This window comes from Myotis brandtii, unplaced genomic scaffold (assembly GCF_000412655.1).
Source record: "Myotis brandtii unplaced genomic scaffold, ASM41265v1 scaffold111, whole genome shotgun sequence".
Classification (NCBI taxonomy): Eukaryota; Metazoa; Chordata; class Mammalia; order Chiroptera; family Vespertilionidae; genus Myotis; species Myotis brandtii.
Genome location: NW_005353789.1, coordinates 4,696,918 through 4,716,962, shown reverse-complemented (window position 1 = coordinate 4,716,962; position 20,045 = coordinate 4,696,918). Strand labels below are relative to the sequence as shown.

The window sequence follows — 20,045 nt, the reverse complement described above, 5'->3', positions numbered from 1 at the left end:
TGTTGAACAAAATAGATTGAGAGACATAGAAACATGGGACATACTGTGGAATCCCAGAGGTTAAAAAAAAAATCAAGTTATCATCCACAAAAGCATTTTAAAGAATCTGTAAATTATATATTTTCACATAATAAACTTTTTTTTTCAAAAAATTATGCAAGATAGAAATTCATCAAGATAGAAATTTATGAGGACTTTAGGGGGAAGGGTGGAAATCATGATGAGTTCCGTTTGGGGTGCGTCTATTAAGGGTGGTTAGGAGATCAGTAGATATTCTGGGTGAGAAATAAACTATTAAGAATCACTATTAGTTCGTAGTGGTTAACTACGAACATAACTGGTACATAACTAAGAAAGATTGAGTAGAGTGAAAAGCAACATAATCAAATACCTATCTAAATTGAAATTGGTTCTGTGGCCTTTCTGTAATTATGTTATTCATCGAATCTAAGATCCTCTAAATGGGATCTTATGGTTTAATTTGCAGTGTTCATCAGAATTATATGTAACCCACATACATAAGATATGTATATACATATGTATAATATTATAAGATACAGAGCTATATAAGTATATATGATACATATACATTTAGGATACATAGTATATATGGGCAAGGAGATCCAAAAACATGCATGTTATCATCCACAAAAGCATTTTAAAGAATCTGTAAATTATATATTTTCACATAATAAACTTTTTTTTTCAAAAAATTATGCCATTCATCAAGATAGAAATGTATGAGAACTTTAGGGGGAAGGGTGGAAATCATGAGTTCTGTTTGGGGTGCGTCTATTAAGGGTGGTTAGGAGATCAGTAGATATTCTGGGTGAGAGATAAACTATTAAGAATCACTAATGGTTTGTAGTGGTTAACTACGAACATAACTGGAACATAACTAAGAAAGATTGAGTAGAGTGAATTATATGTAACACACATATATAAGATATGTATATACATATGTATAATATTATAAGATACAGAGCTATGTAAGTATATATGATACATATACATTTAGGATACATAGTATATATGGGCAAGGAGATCCAAAAACATGCATATTTATCAATAAATATCATAGCCTAGATAGTATAAGATTATGCAAATGAGTTAATAGGTTCACATCAACTCAAAGTTTTCCAAGTACTCATCCCTATTTGACTTGGAAAATCCTTAAGGGCAAAACCTTTGATTAATTAATCTTGGTATCTTCCTCAGCATCTCACACAATGCCATATACAAAGTAATTGCTTAGTAAATATTTGCTGATTAAATGAATATTGTCAGACCTATTTTCTCATAATTAATAACTCCCTAAACTGTATCCCCTTCAAATTCAAATAAATTAATCATATAGGCATACACACACACAATTTGAATGTCATATTTCCCATTCCTTTCTTAAAGGGAAAATAAACTCTATTATCTCTTAATGTGAAAGACATATTTATTATTTCCTTTTTCAAATGGTTGCAATACTCAGGGTTGGGTTGGCCAAAGTCACCACTTGTGGGAAAGGCCTTGAATAAGCTTTTCTTTCCCGGTTTCCTTTGTTTTCAGAGTGATTGCTGTAGCAGAGTTCTCTTAAGACCACTCTATTGGGCCCAGCAGGGATCCAGTTAGATGATCTCTTTTGTGATGCAGACTCAAGTCTGGGCTTGCTCTATTTATTGTGTGGCAGCCAGCTTCTGTGTCCATGTTTATACTTGAGACCTGTCAAAAACTAATAGGATTATTATCTGCAATCTCTGGAAACGTTTGTTTACCCTTGGAATTCTTGCTGTGCTTTATCTGAGCCTTTCACACCACTCAGAATTTCCTACCTTAGATTTATTTATGATTTTCCCCTCCAAAAAACTAGAATTCCTTGAAAAAAGGGTCTATATATGATTTATCGTGTATGTCCCACAGCTCTTTGCTTGGTACCTTGCACATAGTAGGTTCTTAATAATTTGCTACGTGAATATATGAATGAATTAATTTGCTGTCCTAACTAATAAACTATGGGAGAAGATAATTTCTTGTAGGACCTCCATTTTATCTATCTCATCTCATTATTCATGGGTGCCTGATTTCTCAGGCCCACTGTGGGCTTTGGTCTTTAATAGAATGGCAGTCAACATGTGAAATTGATCTTTTTAAATAGAGGGTGAAATGATAATGTTTGTAAATCCTGACCTAGAAGTTTAAGTTATGCACACTTTGCTAAGGCTTAAGTGTTAAAATGTTTGTGTCCCCATCCCCCATCCAATTCTTCAGATGACATTGAAATGCAATGGAAAGTATTATAAAAAAGTTACTGATTATGTTATTATACAAAGTATTTTATTGTTTTATTTCTTAGCTTAATCTTTTTATGATGATATGTGTAGGGAGCGGCTCTAGAGTTAAACCTCGGATTGACCTGTGGCAGAGCCACAAACAAGTCCCAGCTTAGAGAGCAGAACCCTCTTAGCATAATTAAGTCTGACCTTATGGCCACCCCCTAGATCCTTCTTGGGTAGCTAATGGGCTGTGGGAGGTGCAGCAAGTGCTGCCAAAACAAGTGACACTCACAAGAACATTGTAACTATGTTTACCACTACCTTGTTTTTCTCTGGCTATAAAATAAAGCCTCAGCTTGCTGGCTGGATCCTTCTCTGTGGCCTCATCCAGGCACAGGAGATCCACCAGCCCCAGCTGTATTCTCTTTGTCTGTCTTTTCTTTAATCCTTCACCGCCCCTATTCAGGCTCACCAAACCCTTGGCTGTGCTGGCACGGCACAGATATGTTTCATTCACTCAACACATTTTTATCAAGTAATATGTGCCATATGCTAGGTGGTTGGGATCCACCCACCCATAAATGAACACAATCCTTGTTCTTATGGAGTTTACATTCTCTTAGGTATAAGTAATAAAATAAACAACTCACTTATAGCATGTTAGTGAGAAGTGTTATGGTAAAACAAAATGTAGGTCAGAGACAAGGGTGTTAGAAATGCAGTGGTGGGAGCAGAGGAGACCTATGTTGTAATTTTAAATAAGGTGGTTGGCATGGCTCAGTGGTTGAGTGTCAACCTATGAACCAGGAGGTCACGGTTCAATTCCCTGTCAGGGCATATGTCCCAGTTGTAGGCTCGATCCCCAGTGTGGGGCCTGCAGGAGGCAGCCGATCAATGATTCTCTCTCATCATTGATGTTTCTGTCTCTCTCTCCCTCTTCCTTCTCTGAAATCAATAAAAAATGTTTAAAAAAATAAATAAATGAATAATGTGGTCAGGGTGGACTTTATTAAGATAATGACATTTAAAGAAAGACTTGTAGGAAGTGAGGAAGATGGCCACGGCCACGCACATATTCAAAAAAGAGCATTCCAGGCCCAGGGAACCATGCGTTTACAGGCATCCAGTTGAGAGCTTGCTTAGATGTTCAAGGAACAGTAAGGAAGCCAGTAGGGCTGGAGCAGAGTGAGTGAAAGCAAGTGTAATTGACATGAATTCACAGATTTGCTAAGTGTGTGGGGGAGCGAAGGGGACAGATCATGTCTGGCCTTGCCATTATAGCAGTGATGGCAAACCTATGACACGCTGAACTCATTTTTTTGGTTGATTTTTCTTTGTTAAATGGCATTTAAATAAATATCAAAAATATAAGTCTTTGTTTTACTATGGTTGCAAATATCAGAAAATTTCTATATGTGACACGGCACCAGAGTTAAGTTAGGGTTTTTCAAAATGCTGACACGCCAAGCTCAAAAGGTTCGCCATCACTGCATTATAGGGATTTCGCTTCTATTCTGAGTAAAATGGTGAGCCAATCAGGGTGTTGAGCAGAGGGCTACTGTCCTTGTTAAAGGGATCATGCTGGCTGCTGTGCTGAAATAACCTGGGGGCTGTGGGATGGGGCAGGAGAGCAGCTGGGAGGTCATCCTGGTAACCCAGCAAGGTGGTGGCAATGGCCGTGGGGAGAAGTGGTTGGATTCTGGATATATGCAGAAGCAATATGAGTATTATAAACTCATTATTCTGTAAGATTCTCTTGTTGACAGATATTTTAATAAAAAGTGTCTTCTGTAATGATTTCTATGAAATTTAATTTCTCATTTCTTACTATGGTTAATTGATGAGTATTAAACATTCCAAATAGGCAATATTAAAATTGATGATACTTTGATACATCTCAACCTTAATATTGCTTTCTTTGGAGAATTAAGTCCTTTTTCTACCTAGTGTATATTTCTATTAGTAGAGAAATAGTATCCATAAATTTCATGGATATGAAATATCGGTTGCCTTGGCTGCTACATATTTCTCTTTTCCATAGTCCTATGTCCATGCTAATTCTCTCTTCTTATCACTTTATTGTTTTAGGAACATCTAGATTTTAAAAAATATCTCATAATACTCAGGATTTGCAGTCATTCTGATGGTTTTGAGATTACGAAGGAGGCAAACAGACCAAACAATATATTGAGCCTGCACCTTTTTGTCCATGTATCTGTGCACACACACGTCCACATTTATAGCTGTGTGCACACATTCATGGGCTGTAAACACCTTCGATAGGGCATATGTTTTTAATTTGTTGCCCTTACTTGTTTTATTTTAGGGTGAGACACCAGGTACTATTTTGCAATCCTGATTTTCCTTGCTCTGTACATTCCAGAGCCGAGCAATGGCCTGAAATATGACTCTTTACGACAGGAGGATTGTCCTAACCTGCTACTGCTGCCTCTCCCCAGGACAAGTATGCCTTGGGGACAATTAAAAGAGCAACTGTAACCTTCAATCTTTTTGTGGTTACAAGGAAGAACACCACGCCCTCCTCCGTGAGAATTACTGAGCCCTACTTTCCTAAAGAGGGAAACTTCTTCTGAAAGAAGGAAAGCTTCAAAGAGCAGGAGAGGCTGTCAAACTCTAACCCTTCGGGGGTTAGGAAGAGCCTGCAAAGAGCCTGATATTTCCGTTCTGATTTATTGACAGCTTGTGTGACCCAGTCAAAGGGCCCATGCTCACCTTACTTTCCCCTCTCTTCCCTCCACTGTGTTTTTGCTGCTGTCCCCAACTCACTGTTATGCCGGGTCAAGGGATTCTGAGTCTTTCCCCCGCCCCCTTTTTTGAGTGTTGTCACTGTTAGTCGGTGATGGATGTTCACAGGTGAATGGATAGTAAAAGCTACGTACACATTGGCCTTCTGATTAATTTTGCTTGAGTCTTCATTGGGTTCTGAAAACTAGAAGAGAAAATCAATATCTAGTTCATTTGGGTAGTAGCATGGAGACAAAGAAATATTGACTATTTCATGATTTACTTTAATAAACAAATAATTCTTAAATCTCTGAATTCAAATGATGAGCCTCTGTTGGTTTTTGAGTTCGTCTTTAGTCCTTGAATCCATCACAGTTTCAAAAAACACACAAACCAAAGCAGAAAGAATCAAAGTTCCTGTCAGCAAGGCTGGGGAGGCGGGAGGGCGGGTAAGAAGGAACTTTTTACCAGATGAACCATAGCTCGTTAAGTTGGAGGAGCAAAGATGTAGCAATCCAGCTGTGAATATTAGAATATCCAGCTGTGGTGGCTCATTTTCAAACCTGCAGCACTGGGAGCTCCACCTAGGGAAAGTGATCATATTAGGATTCCCAGAGCATGCACCAGCACGAACCTGGGGCAGAGGGCAGGGGGAGAAGAGTCAGGGTGCAAGAGGATCTGGAGAGGACTCTATAATCCTGCGAGATTCCTAAGGCTGGGACCAGTCTGTGGTGCAAGAGACCAGCCCCTTCTGTTGAATTCTCAGAGAAGACTTTGTTATGTGTGACTAATTTAAAAGCCCAGAGTGAGTTTGTTTTAATAAGGTTTGTTTTTGCCTCTGACCATTCTTCCTTCTTAAACTTTGTTTAGGCTCGGGAAGATGACCTGACTGTGATTCAGCCTCATTCTCTCTCTTTTGTCAACTCTGAGAAGCCAAGTGGAAAGATTATATACAATGTCACTTTACCTCTGCATCCAAGTCAAGGTAAGATGTGCAGTGAATGATCTCTTAAATGATGTCTTCTAGCTGTCGATGAGTCTTAAAAGCTCTGGAGTTTTGTCCGCTTATACTTGTTGAATTTGTAGAAGTAACAATTATTGATACCCCTTGTTCCCATCCTATGAGTTTAGAACCAATTGAGAAAGAGAGAGAGATTGTGGTCAGACCTATGGAGATGAATGTGTCAACTTAGGTATCAACAGAGTTGTACTGGAGAACATAGTGTGCATATAACTTCATTCACTGGATTGAGCTCCCCCGCCTGTGCATAGGCAGAATTGGACAGACACAGGCACTGTCTGTGTGGACAGAGCCTGCCCTGGTGTGGTTAGAGGTGAGCAGACCAGAGAATGTGCTAAGGACAAGGAGCTCTGCCAGAGAGTTCAGAGGGGACTGAGCCACCCATACTCAGTCCCTTTCCCAATTGGATAAGTCTCTCCTCCTCCCATAGGGGATCATTGGAATGTGGAACTACAGTCAGAGAAGAGGTGGGCCCCTACCATGAGTCCTCAGCCTGAAGATCTCTGAACGCTGGGTTTAACTAATAGGCCTATGCCCAAAGAGAGGTGGTGGAGAGGAGATCAGCTTCTATTAAGATAATTCTGCTTCCGGCTCTCAGGCTGCCCTCCCAAGACCAGTCCCTGCCCTAAATGTAAGCCTTTCAGATGATCAAATTCCCAGGGAGAAATCAAAGTCTAAAAATTCCATTACCCTTTTGATAAAATCCAAATAAATTAAAAGTCTAAAAGTCTCCATCCACCATTTTTACTCTGCTAAGTCATAGCTAGACTCGTTCTCCCTGTGTTGCTGGGGAGAGATGAAGTACTTTCAGACTTGCGTCCTGATGGACTGTCTCTCAGCCCTTCAGAAGTTGAACTAGTCCAACACTAAGCCTCACTCATGTCCTCCTTTGGAAGAGGTAATAGGACATGAAAGATGATCACAGTTCTGTACCTGAAAAATTTAGAAATGACAGGCAAATAGACAGCTCCTAAGCATTTATCACAAGCAAAGTGATCATTGTAAATCCAGGTCTTAGAATAGTCAAGACCCATGTTACTATTGCCAGAGATCATCACAGAGACTAAGGAGTTCCTGAAAGGAAGAGGGTAGATGGATAAAAATCTCTCTGCAGCTCACCAGGAGACCAGTCTGTGCCATTCCCCAGTCACCTTGACCTTTGAACTTAAACTCAATAGAGAGAATCTCATAATTACGGTACAGTGTTTATGACTTCTGCAGAATTACCTGGGCTCAGCTACAGTAGGGGCAGTTTGTGTCTTTCTATTGTTTATAGTCAATGATTCCTTGTCAAGAGTCTATTTGGGTTTCAGATTTGCATTTTCTTGAATAACAGGAGAATAGTATACCAACAACAACCTGAGAGCAGTAGTTCCTGAAGGATAAAAGGCTCTCGCCAGTGGGAAAGGCAGCTGATGTCTCTGGTGATTCGGTTAGTCATCCAGAACTACTGCTGATGCTCATGCCCAGTCTCCTTCTCCCCAGGTATCATCGAACATAGGGACCAGCCCCACTCTCCCATCCGGTATTTCACACAGGAAGATATTAACCAGGGCAAAATCATGTACCGCCCTCCCACGGCAGCCCCCCACCTCCAGGAAATCATGGCCTTCTCCTTCGCTGGTAATGCTTTCTTTTCTGTTTTCAGGCACCTAAACTATCCTCTGTGGCTCTTCACGGCAGGCTCACCCTAACTCTTCCTGTCGTCCTCCTAGGTAGTTAGGTGATGCTGCTTTATAGCTGTTCAAAATAGCTTGAGATTTGCAGGTTAATATGTACCTTGGGCTCAGTTCATCCCTTTTCTTAATTTATTCATGCATGCAGAAATACCTTCAATAAATATTTATTTTATGCCTACTATGTGGCAATCACTGAGTGAGGCCTTGAATATCTAGTGATAAGCAAAAAGAGGCATGAATCCTGTTCTTGGCGACTTTGGGGTTCTAAGTGCTGTACAGAGACAGAATTTGGTAAATAATCCCAGTAATGAATGTTTAATTGCAGGCTGAGATAAGAGCTCTGATAAGTGGTGGAATTAGATGTAACAACACTGACCTAGACTGGAGGCTCAGTGGAGGCTACCCAGTGTGGTATGGACCTGGGATAAATAGGGAAAAGCTAACTAGGCTAAGTGTGCATATTGGGGTTGTTTTGTTATAGAACATTCCCGAAGAAAGGACACACACCCCTTGTGCAGAGTTCCTGGCGAGGGAGCGAATGTGGTATTCTTGGGATTGAACAAAAGTCCAGTGTGTCTGGAATGTGGATGGTTGAGCAGAGCGGGATGGGTCTGGGGGGAGATGGAGGCCAGACCTTAGAGGCTCTGTACACTTATAGAGATTTGGATCTTTATCCCAACAACAAGAACCCAGTGGAGGGTTTAGGATCTAGGGGGATGTCTTTTCATAAAGAACTCTTCAACTGCAGTGATATGAATGGATTTGAGGAGGAAGCCAGGGTGGATGGACATGTGGGTGAAAGGAATACAGTGAGAAGGATCCCACAGTGCTTCAGGGAAGATCCCATATAGGAGTGGAGAGTGCAGGTGACCTTTTGGGATTAAAACACGGATTTGTCAGGAGGTACCTTTTTAAAGGAAGAGAAGGCTAAGTAAAAGAATAACTGAATTTTTAAATCAAGCCAGTATGTGCCCTGCCACTACGCCAAGATAGCCTTAATCCTTACTGCCCCCCGCCCCCCTTATGTCTCCCCTTGACCCAGTAATCAGAGCTGCTCCTGAGAAAGCAGGAGGTTGAGTCCCTATCCTAAATATTTTTGTGCCTCGAAATGATTCTAAAAATCTTGAAGCTATTTCTTTATGATTGTTAAGGTATATGTATTACATAATACAACTAATATACAGTATTATTTTTATATGGTAACTTTGATAATATGGAAAAGCCTTTGATGTCTTATGATGAGTTGAACATGGATAAAATAATTTTAGAGTTCTGTTTTAAATTATGGGCAACATTTAAGTAATAATTGCCATTATTTATATAACTGTAATTGTCTAGGACATGATTAATTACTCAATTAGATTAAAAATCTCTAAGGATAGGGGTAGGCCACTTCTCTAAGGAGTATCCCCAGTATTTAGTAACTGGGTAACCAATAGCCCATGAAAATGTTCATGGTTCCCTAACCCCTACTTTGTAAGACCTACTTTACAAGAAACTCAGGATATCCTGGGATTAGAGAAAAAGAAAACATGTCAGCCATGGTTGAAGTTATTTCCATATCCATTATACTTGCCTGAGTTCCTAAAGCCTTTTTAGAGAGAGCAGAATCCTGTCCTGTATAATCTATGGGGTAAATGCCATGAGATAAATCTCTCACACTGTTACAGTGTGTAACTCATTGTCCCAGGCATCACTCAATTCTACAATGGAATTGACCCACCAGACAGCCTTGTCAGTGATATATGACATCACCCACACTCACGGATTTGTAAGGTTTTATGTACTGATAAAATGGGATCTGAATGAATGTATTATAAATCACTCTGACTGCTGTGATATAAAATTATACCACTTTGTGGTTCTTTTGGTTACTTAAAATTAGTGGTGACACTAATTTTAAATTCAACATAACATTATCTAATGGCCTGGTAGCCTTTCCTTAAACTATAATAATTTAGATGAAAACATCCTTTACTTTTCTAACCTCTGCCACATATTTTATACCTTCCCCATCTATTTCTGACCTCAAAATGTTTAGTACACTGATTTTCTCTCTTCTGTTCTTGCAGGTCTCCCAGAATCGGTGAAATTCCACTTTACAGGTGAAGATTTTAAACTCAATTTTATTAGAAAATGGAATTTTTCCTTTCCTTATTAGTCCTTTCTTTTTTTTTGCTCTCTCCATCATCACTTTTAACTATTTCCTAAGAACTGCTTAAAAGTTACATGAGACAAGTTTCTTCTAAAATAATCACATGGCTAGTTAAATAGTCATACCTTAACTTTGTATTCATAAGAAAAACAATCCACCAAGGATACCAAAGGTTAGTGTTGTTTGAGTCCCATTTCAACTTGTTCAAATACCTATTAAAAAGAGGTAATAGTGGTTAAGATGATAGACTCTGGATATAGGCTGTCTGGGGTTCAGCCTACTCTGGGAAAGTTTCTTAACCTCTCTGTGCCTAAATGCCTCATCCATCAGTGGGGAAAATAAGTCATGATTATATTTATGTAAAGTTCCCAGGACAATTATTGGCACATAATCATCTCTATGTGACCTAGTGAAAGTGGTTGTATATAGTCTTAAATAGAGCCTTTCGTTGAATACCTTGTTACCGGAGGGAGAAGTGTTATGGCCCAGAGAGTGAGTTGTGAAAGCTGTGTGTAGGAGACCTCAGCATCCCAGCTTTAGTTCACTGTCCATTAGAAGCTGAGTGCCAACAAGCAAAAACAGAGTTGGATCTGACATCTATGCTGGGCAAAACAGAGACAAGCATTCTTGTTTAGATCTAAAGTGAGGATGGTTGATTATAAATGGCATCCTTAAATAGCTGTCTAGTTAGGATTGACTATTCCATTAGAATCAACCATCCATATGTCCTGTCACTTTTTTCATGTTGGTGTGGGAGGGAGAATCACCTTCCTCAAACTCCCAGACCTGCCTTTTTTCTTTGAGGGTTAAAAATCACACTTGAATCAACAGTAAATTTTAATGTTATATCATGTTTTTAAATTTTTTATTGAGATATTTATTGACATATAACATATTAGTTTCAGGTGTACAACATAATCAGTTGATATTTGTATATATTGAGAAATGATTACCACAATAAGTCTAGTTAACAAAAGTTACCATATACGGTTGCAAAAGTTATTTTCTTGTGATGCAAACTTTTTTATTGAATTTACTGGGGGTGACATTGGTTAATAAAATCACATAGATTTTTAAGTGTACAATTCTACAATACATCATTTGTATATTGTATTGTGTGTTCATCACCCCAAGACAAGTCTCCTTCCATCACCATTTATCCCCCCTTGACCCTCTCCTACCCCCTTTCCCATTGGTAATCACCATACTGTTGTCCATCTATGAGTGTTTTGGTGTTTGTTTGTTTGCTTAATCCTCTCAACTTTTTTATCCAACTCCCTCCCCTCAGTTGTCAGTCTGTTCTCTGTATCTATAAGTCTGTCTCTATTTTGTTTGTTAGTTTATTTTGTTCATTAGATTCCACATATAAGTAAAATCATATTGTATGTACTTGGCTTTCTCTTTTAAAACATTTTTTTAAAGAAAAAAAAGTATTTCAATTATTGTACAAGCCAAAGTAATGTACAGTATTGTCTTATTTCACTGGCTTATTTCACTTAGCATAATACTCTCCAGGTCCAGCCATTCAGTTGTAAAGAGTAAGATTTCCTTCTTTTTTATGGCCAAGTAGTATTCCGTTGTGTAAATGTACCACAGCTTTTTTAATCCACTCATCTACTGATGGACACTTGGACTGCTTCCAAATCTTGGCTACTGTAATTAATACTGCAATGAATATAGGGGTGCATATATTCTTTCAAATTAGTGTTTTGGGTTTCTTTGGATATACTAGTATTCCTAGAAGTGGAATCAATGGGTCATAAGGCAGTTCCATTTTTAATTTTTTGAAATAACTCCATCCTGCTTTCCACAGTGGCTGTAGCAATTTGCATTCCTACCAACAGGGAACAAGGGTTCTCTTTTCTCTACATCCTTGCCAACACTTGTTGTTTGTTGATTTATTGATGAAAGCCATTTTGACAGGTGTAACATGGTATCTCATTGTGAATTTCTCTAATGATTAATGACATTGAGCATCTTTTCATGTGTCTATTGGCCATCTGTATGTCCTCTTTGGAGAAGTATCTATTTAGGTCTTTGCCCATTTTCTTAATTGGATTATTTGTTTTTAATGGTGTTGAATTTTATAAGTTCTTTATAAATTTTGGATGTCAACCCCTTATCCGATATATCATTAGTGAATATGTTCTCCCATTCAATGTGTTGTCTTTTCATTTAGTTGTGCAAAAACTTTTTAGTTTGATGTAGTCCCACTTGTTTTTTTGTTTGTTTGTTTCTCTTACCCAAGAAGATATATTAGAAAAAAGTATTGCTACCAAAAATGTCTTACATTTTACTGCCTATGTTTTCTTCTAGGATTTTTATGTTTTTTGAGTCTTCCATTTAAGTCTTAATCTATTTTATGTATAGTGTAAGAAGGTAGCCTAGTTTATTTTTTTGCATATATTTGTCTAATTTTCCCAATACAATTTAGTGAATAGACTATCTTTACTCCATTATATGTTTTTGCCTCCTTTGTCAAATATTAATTAGCCATAAAGGCCCTGGTTTATTTCTGGGCTCTCTATTCTGTTCCATTGAACTGTATGTATGTTTTTTATGGTCGTACCATGCTGTTTTGATTACTGTGGTTTTGTCGTATAGTTTGATATCAGATAGTGTGATTCTTCCAACTTTGTTCTTCCTTCTCAAGATTGCTGTGATATTTAGGGTCTTTTTTTTTGGTTTCTTATAAATTTTTGAAATATTTGTTCTAGTTCTATGAAATACACCATTGGTCTCTTAATAGGAGTTGTCCTGAATCTATAGATTGCTTTGGGTTGTGTGGACATTTTAATGATGTTAATTCTTCCTATCCATGAACACAGTATATGCTTCCACTTATTTGTATCTCCTTCATTTTCTTTCTTCAGTGTTTCATAATTTTATCAGTATAGGTTTTTTTACATCCTTGGTTAAATTTATTCCTGTCTAATTTCTTTGATGCAATTGTGAATGGGATTGCTTTCTTAGTTTTTGATAGTTAATTGTTGTTGTATAGAAATGCAACTGATTTATTTTGCACCCTGCTACTTTACTGAATTCATTGATCAGTTCTAGTAATTCTTTGGTGGAATCTTTAGGATTCTCATAATCTGCAAATAATGACAATTTTACTTCTTCTTTTACAGTTAGATGCCTTTTATTTCTTCTTCTTATCTGATTGCTGTGGCTAAGTCTTCCAGTACTATATTGAATAAGAGTGATGAAAGCAGATATTCCTGTCTTGTTCCTGATCTTATAGGAGATGCTTGTAGCTTTTGCCCATTGAGTATGGCTGTGGGTTTGTCATATATGGCCTTTATTATGTTGAGGCATGTTTCCTCTATTCCCATCTTGCTGAGAGTTTTTGTCATAAATGGATGCTGTATTTTTTTTAAAATGCCATTTCTGCGTCTATTGATATGATTATGTGGTTTTTATCCTTCATTTTGTTTGTGTGATGTCTCATGCTTAACTTTTAAGATCTACTCTCTTAGCAACTTTCAAATATGCAATACAGTATTATTTACTACTAGAGGCCCAATGCACTAAATCATGCATGGGTGGGGTCCAGGCAGCCTTCCCCAATAGGGACAGTTGGGGTAGGCCAGCCAGGGAGAGGGGCCACAGGCTGTTGGCTGGCCGCCCCACCCCCTGAACGAACTCCCAGTCAAACTCACAGTTGAGGGGACAATTTGCATATTAGCCTTTTATTATATAGGATAGTCACCATGTTGTGCATTACATCCTCAGGGCTTATTTATCTTATAACTGGAAGTTTGTACCTTTTGACCACCTTCACTCATTTCACCCACCTCCCATCCCTTACCTCTGGCAACCACTAATCTGTTCATTTTTTAGGGTCCACATATATAGTAAGTGAAATCATATGGTGTGTCTTCAAGGTCCATCGTGTTGTCTGTCACAAATGGCAAGATTTCATTCTTTTTTATGGCTGAATAACATTCCATCACATATATATGATGTTTTCTTTATCCACTTATCCATTAATGGACACAGGTTGTTTCCATGCCTTGCCAATTATGAATAATGCTGCAGTAAACACGGGGATGCAGATATCTTTTCAAGTTAATGTTCTGGTTTTTGTATTTTTTCTTTAGATAAATACCCAGAATTGGGATTGCTGAGTCATATCGTAATTCTATTTTTAATTTGTGAGGAACCTTCACACTGTTTTTCATGGTGGCTGCAACAATATATATTCTCACAAACAGTGCACAAAGGTTTTCTTTGTCTTACATCCTCACCAACACTTGTTAATTATTGTGCTTTTGATGATAGCCATTCTCACAGGTGTGAGGTAATATCTCATTGTGGTTTTGATTTGCATTTTCCTGATGATCAGTGATGTGAACACCTTCTCATGTACCTGTTTGTCATATGTATGTCTTCTTTGGAAAAATACAGATCAGATTCCTATTGACTGTTCCTAAGTTCAGAAGAAAGTGAAGGAGGAAACCAGTTTCTTATAACCAACCCCTCTAAAAACATAGCACACATTTAAAATAATCCATAGTAAATAAAGTTAGAAAAATAAAGTAATCAATAGTGCAGTTTTCTCAATTGCTACTACAAATAAACACATCAGTGAGCTGGTGGGGCAGGCAGTCCTCCTGGCTTTTAGAGAAGCAAGGGTGTGTTAAGTTATGGGAAGTAGAAATACGAATCAAGGATCAGGCAATTCTGCTTTCATTTCCCTCAGGTGATCAGTATTCACTTGGCTGTCAGGTAATCCAGGGAAATAAATCTTAAGGTCACTGTTTTGTTCACAAAGGTGTCTTCCACTTATTGTGTTGTGCATAACAGCCAGGTAAAAAAGGGTCTGCTTACTTCCAACCAAATTCCATTTAAGATGTTTGTATGGACATTTTCTGTCCTGTTCAAAAGCTATTTTCTAAGGAGACATGGACATGTCCTTTCTAAAAGAGATTTCTTGAAAAAAAAATCTTTCCCTGGAACATTGGAAGAATGAATTTAATTAAAAAAATAATCCCATAAATAAAAGCCTTTACCAACATCATATAAGGGTACAAGTTTTGTATTATTTTTCTTTCCACTAACATTTATCAGTATCACGTTGTTGTGAAACTTGCTTCTTAAAATGAACTTGTTGTTATGGCCCTTTACCCTTTTTGTTATCCCCTAGAAAAGGTTTTGTTAGAATAGCTCACAGTATCTTGCTTACTCACTTTCCCCATTTGTCAGCATCTCTTCAAAGTGCTATGGTAATCTAAAAAACTCTGGCTACACATTTATGGAAATAGCCTGAAGGTGACCAGCCTACAGCAGATTTATGTGTGTGTTCCTTTCTAGTTTCGGATGGAGAACACACGAGTCCGGAGATGGCCCTCACCATTCACTTACTTCACTCGGATCGGCACCCCCCAGTGTTCCAGGTCACAGCTCCACTGCTCAAGGTCAGCCCAGGAGGCAGAACTTCCATAGGTAAGAACTGGGAGCCCGAAAGAAGCATGGCTCTGAAAATGGAACCATATTTTAGCAATGGTTCCTGTTCAAACCTCTTGATGCTTACCAAAAAGTAACGACCTCCTCTTCCAGAAGGTACTTGCTCCTCATCTATATCCTTCCCTCTGCCCATTTCCATGAAAATAGAAACAGCACAGAGAGAAGGCAATAAACCCTTCAGAGGCCAATGCTCGGGGATGGAATACAACACAGAATTTATTGTCCAGCCTCCAGGAGATTTGTGGCCATCACTAAAATATAAAGTAACAGAGAGCAGAGAGAATAGGGGGAGCCTTTTCAATGACTTCCTTCATTTCCTATTTAGAAAGTAAAGAGTAACGGGAGAAATGACAGATCACAGTAACCTTGGGAAGCTGTGAAGAGTTAGTGTTGGCCCAGTTCTTTTGTATGTGATTTATCTATTACTATACTCACTCTTTAGAAGTGTATTCTTTTGCCAAGAACATCCTAAGTGCAGATTCTTATCCAGTTTCTACATGTGGGTATTGGCCTAAAATTAATTATCATCCAACTTATAAACAACTGTCACTTTCACCCTGCTTCTCACTCCAGTGAGGGCAGGAGCAACTATTGTTAAAATAACTTGGCTCTTATGTAGATTCAGAGAAAGAAGAAGGGAAGAAACAATGAAAAACAAAGTTAGTTTCTGGGAGTATTTTTTGGAAGAAAACCTACCCGAGCTAGTCAGGTAAACCTGACCTTTTTGTGGGCTTCCATACCTTCATTTGTGTGGAAATAAAAACGGTGTCTGCATTCAGAACTACCTACTTATAAGTTAACTTGTGGAAGAATCTACTTGTAATTTGGGAATTGACTGTATTATCAGTTTTCACTCCTTTGTGGTTGATTGGGGTTAAGCAGTGCTTTCTTATAACTATCAGATTACCCACAACATGGCTTGCAGCCTGGCCTGTGGCTTCAGTGTACACAGAGAATACAGTTTTTAATGTACACACCTTCTCACCAGGCTTTATTCTCCTGACTTCAGGGCTGCAGGTGGTAATAAGAGACACCGAGACAGCGCCTGAAGAACTCCTCTTTGAGCTTCGGAAACCGCCCGAGCATGGCGTGCTCCTTAAGGACACAGCTGAGTTCCCAGGGCCCATGGCCCCAGGTAGCTGCTCACTCTGTCATCGAGGGATTTCTTGCTCTGCAGTCAGTTTTATGTGTCTCAGACAATAAGTCAGCAATTTTGTGGGACAAACTATGAGGAGATAACTTAGAAAGGGGGGAAATTAGTGTTTAGTTCATTAGCTGAAATATTTGGGACTTCTCTGTGCCACCTCCCATGCCCAAAACTATGAAGCTGTTTCCTCAAATTGTAGGTGCAATTGGTTGATTTTTGAAACCTGGAGTAAATGCATTCAGAACAGCCTCATAGGAGTTGTCAGCTGCCACTCTCCTATAGGTTGTTCATGGACATGAATTTGTTTCCTTACTATGATATGTAAATCTTCACAGTATTTATAGCACTGTGATTCCGATAGTGTCAACTACATGTATCTTCATAAAAAAAGGGAACACATTTTTAAAATAGTATTTACGCAGTATAACAGTGTGGTGATGTGACGAGCTTTCCAAAATAATATTTACTGCACTTTCTCCAGCTATAAAAAATAACACGTATTGTTTAGAAAGTATAGAAAAGCACAAAGAATATAACTAAATCTAATTTTTAATAGTCATCCCTTATATATCAAAGTAGATATTACCCCCTTGAAAGTTGTCACCTTGGGATGCTCTGTGCTTATTCTGACAATCTGTACTTTCTCAAAACCTTCATATAATTCCTAGTTGTCGTGTAAAGATGCATTATTCTGAATATCCCTGCAGAGGCAGGGGGCATGTGTTTGACCTTGAAGGTAGATTGAATTTGTGAGAACAAGCAGTAGGCACTTGGGAGTCACAAAGGCAGATTTTTTACCAATTTACTGAACAACAAAAAAAAGGATATCAGAATAGATTCCTAGTATCCTAAGGGAACTACTTTAGGAGCATAATAGTCATAGCCCAGTTTTGTGAACATTATATTTCACCTATATTTGTGTAATTAACATAGAGATCCAAAGATGTTAGTAAAATGTTCTTTTTAATGTGTTACAATAAACTTATCAGTTTTATTACTTTTTTAAGCACACCACCACTAGCACCAGTAAATCACCATAACACCGTGTTGAAAGAGAAGGCTTAGAAGACTAATACAGAGCATGAATAAATTATTTAGTTTAATTACACCACACCAGTTATGAGAGTCAATTATCTATCAGGAACTAGAATTGAATATAACATCCAAGAAGACCAGTACCCTGACTGTGCTCTGTGGAATTGTTGGGACCCAGGACACTAAGTGGCATTTCTCATAAAAAAGGGATCCTTGACCAAACAGTTTTGAGAAGCTTTAATATTGTACATTACAGATTCTAAAATTCTAATAAATCCTGCAGTTTAAAAGTCAGAGAAAGGCAAGTACCATATTGATTTCACTCGTATGTGGAATTTAATGAACAAACTGAACTACCAAGCAAAATAGGGACAAACTTATGGCTAGAGGAATTTATGTGAGGGGGGTTGAGCAAAAAAGAAAAAGGAGAGATAAATTCATGGACATGGGCAACAGGGTGGTGATTGCAGGGGCGGGGGAGTGGAAGAGGATAAATAGTGATGGGAAAAAAATAATAAATGAATGGATAAATAGATAAAATCAGAAAAAAAAATTAATTTTAAATTTTGTTTAAATCTATTTTTCCTAAACTAATATGACCTTTTCCACACAGCACATATCAAAGCTATCATGAATTAGTGCTCCAGACTAAGTTTCTAACTTCGAGTACATTTTTTAATTTTTAGATATTTTTTAATTAAAAAAAATCTTATACTCTCAATTAAAACAAAGACCTCTTACAGGTTCTTTATGCATAATTTATTTTATTGTTCAAGAAATTTTCCATATCAAGATTAGGTACTAGAAGGACTGTCATAAAGAATAAAGGCTTGTCCTTTATTCTCTAGACCTGAGAGTGATGAATGGATCTTATAGAGGCAGATTTTTTAAAAAAAACACACACGAAACAAACAGTAGAGCTTCCTCCCGTGGAATGAGCCACCTTGTCTTATAGTGAGCCTTTCACCTTGAGAAGTGTTGAAGGACAGGCTAAATTCCTTTTTCAAGGGTAGTGTAAAGGGAATTCTATATTGGGTGGGTGGCTGGACTAATTAGCCTCCGTCTCCCAGTTTGTGATCCTATATGTGCTTTGAAATACTGAGATCAAAGGTGTTATATAAATGAAAAGCGTCATTCCCAGAAGTAATTGGTTCTGTAATTTGTTTTATTCTTGAAAGGTGACACTTTCACATATGAGGATATTGAGAAAAATGTGCTGCAGTATCTCCACGACGGCTCCTCCGCACGGGAGGACAGCCTGGAGATCTCGGTCACAGATGGCCTCTCGGCGATGACCGTGGACGTGAGAGTGGAGGTGTCCCTGTCAGGCGCCCCAGCGCCTCGGCTGGCTGCCGGTGCCTCTCTGAGCATGACCGTTGCTAGTGAAAGCACAGCTGTAATCACTAGATCTCACCTTGCTTACGTCGTAAGTGCTTACACTGCCTTCCTCTTCTCTGTGCCCTCTGACTGGGCTGAGTAGTGAGCAGTGCCATGACTGAGTATCTGGAGCGTCAGGTAGATGGCCATATGAAGAACTTTTTCTCAACTTTCCTATAGCTCTGCTCTTTGGAATAGTTACACTCTTTATTCCAACAGCTCTCGGTGTCTCATGCACAGACAAGTGAATGGGCAAACCTTGATGATCACACAATGTGTATGTGTAAGGACGGGTGCTTGTCAACAGGAAACATTACCAATGTCAGAAAAGCCCAAGTCCCCACATTTTAAGCTCCATCCATAATGTTTCAAATGAGAATGTTATGGAAAGAGCATGTCAGAAGAACTTCCCTGGTCAGTGACTAATAGGTAATGATATTTCATGGCCCACTTTTCTAAGAGAAAGCCCACTCTTCACCAGCTTTGGTCTCAGGTCCAGCTCTAGACAGAGCACTGGCTCACCCCTTGGCAGTGCCCCTCTGCCAGGCCTCCTGGGCAAAGTTCCGGACTCCGCCTCCAGTCCATGCCCCGAGAGAAGCAGGGTGGTTGGGGGACAAGGGTAAGCTCAGGAACTCTAGTTTGTTTTTTTCCTTATCTGACCTTAACTTGATAATAATTCTTGTTAATTAAAACTCATCTTCTTTCTTTGATTTTACCTCTAGTGTTAAGGAATGAGGATCATTCATTTTATTTTTCAATTATGTATGTTGTAAACAGATATGAACTCTCAACAGATATGAACTCTCAATATAAACATAATAATGAGAAGTTTTGACAAATGTCTTGACAATAAGAATGATTATCTGAGTGGTAGTCATTCTTAGTATTGAATTTTTCCTCTACTAGTCTTAAAATTCCAAGCAATGATCTGGCCTTTTTTCTTTTTTCAATTGATCTTTTTAGAGAGAGGAAAGGGTGGGGGAGGGGGAGAGAGAGAGAGAGAGAGAGAGAGATGAGAGAGAAACATCGATTGGTTGCCCCAGCAGGGGATCAAATCAGAAAACTGGGTATGTGGCCTGACCTAGAATCGAACCTGCCACCTTTTGGTGTATGGGACGCCTCCCCAACCAACTGAGCCACCCGGCCATGCCAA

General features: G+C 38.6%; 1 protein-coding gene across 1 annotated transcript in view; it reads left to right on the top strand.

Moving 5' to 3' along the window:
* Positions 1-20,045, top strand: part of FRAS1 (Fraser extracellular matrix complex subunit 1) — a 466,232-nt gene that overhangs the window by 344,908 nt on the left and 101,279 nt on the right. Inside the window, exons 33-38 of the mRNA XM_014544766.1 lie at positions 5,880-5,994; positions 7,516-7,653; positions 9,782-9,814; positions 15,181-15,312; positions 16,343-16,468; positions 18,694-18,941. Coding sequence (XP_014400252.1) covers positions 5,880-5,994; positions 7,516-7,653; positions 9,782-9,814; positions 15,181-15,312; positions 16,343-16,468; positions 18,694-18,941 — 792 coding nt within the window. The remainder of the gene's footprint in view (positions 1-5,879; positions 5,995-7,515; positions 7,654-9,781; positions 9,815-15,180; positions 15,313-16,342; positions 16,469-18,693; positions 18,942-20,045) is intronic.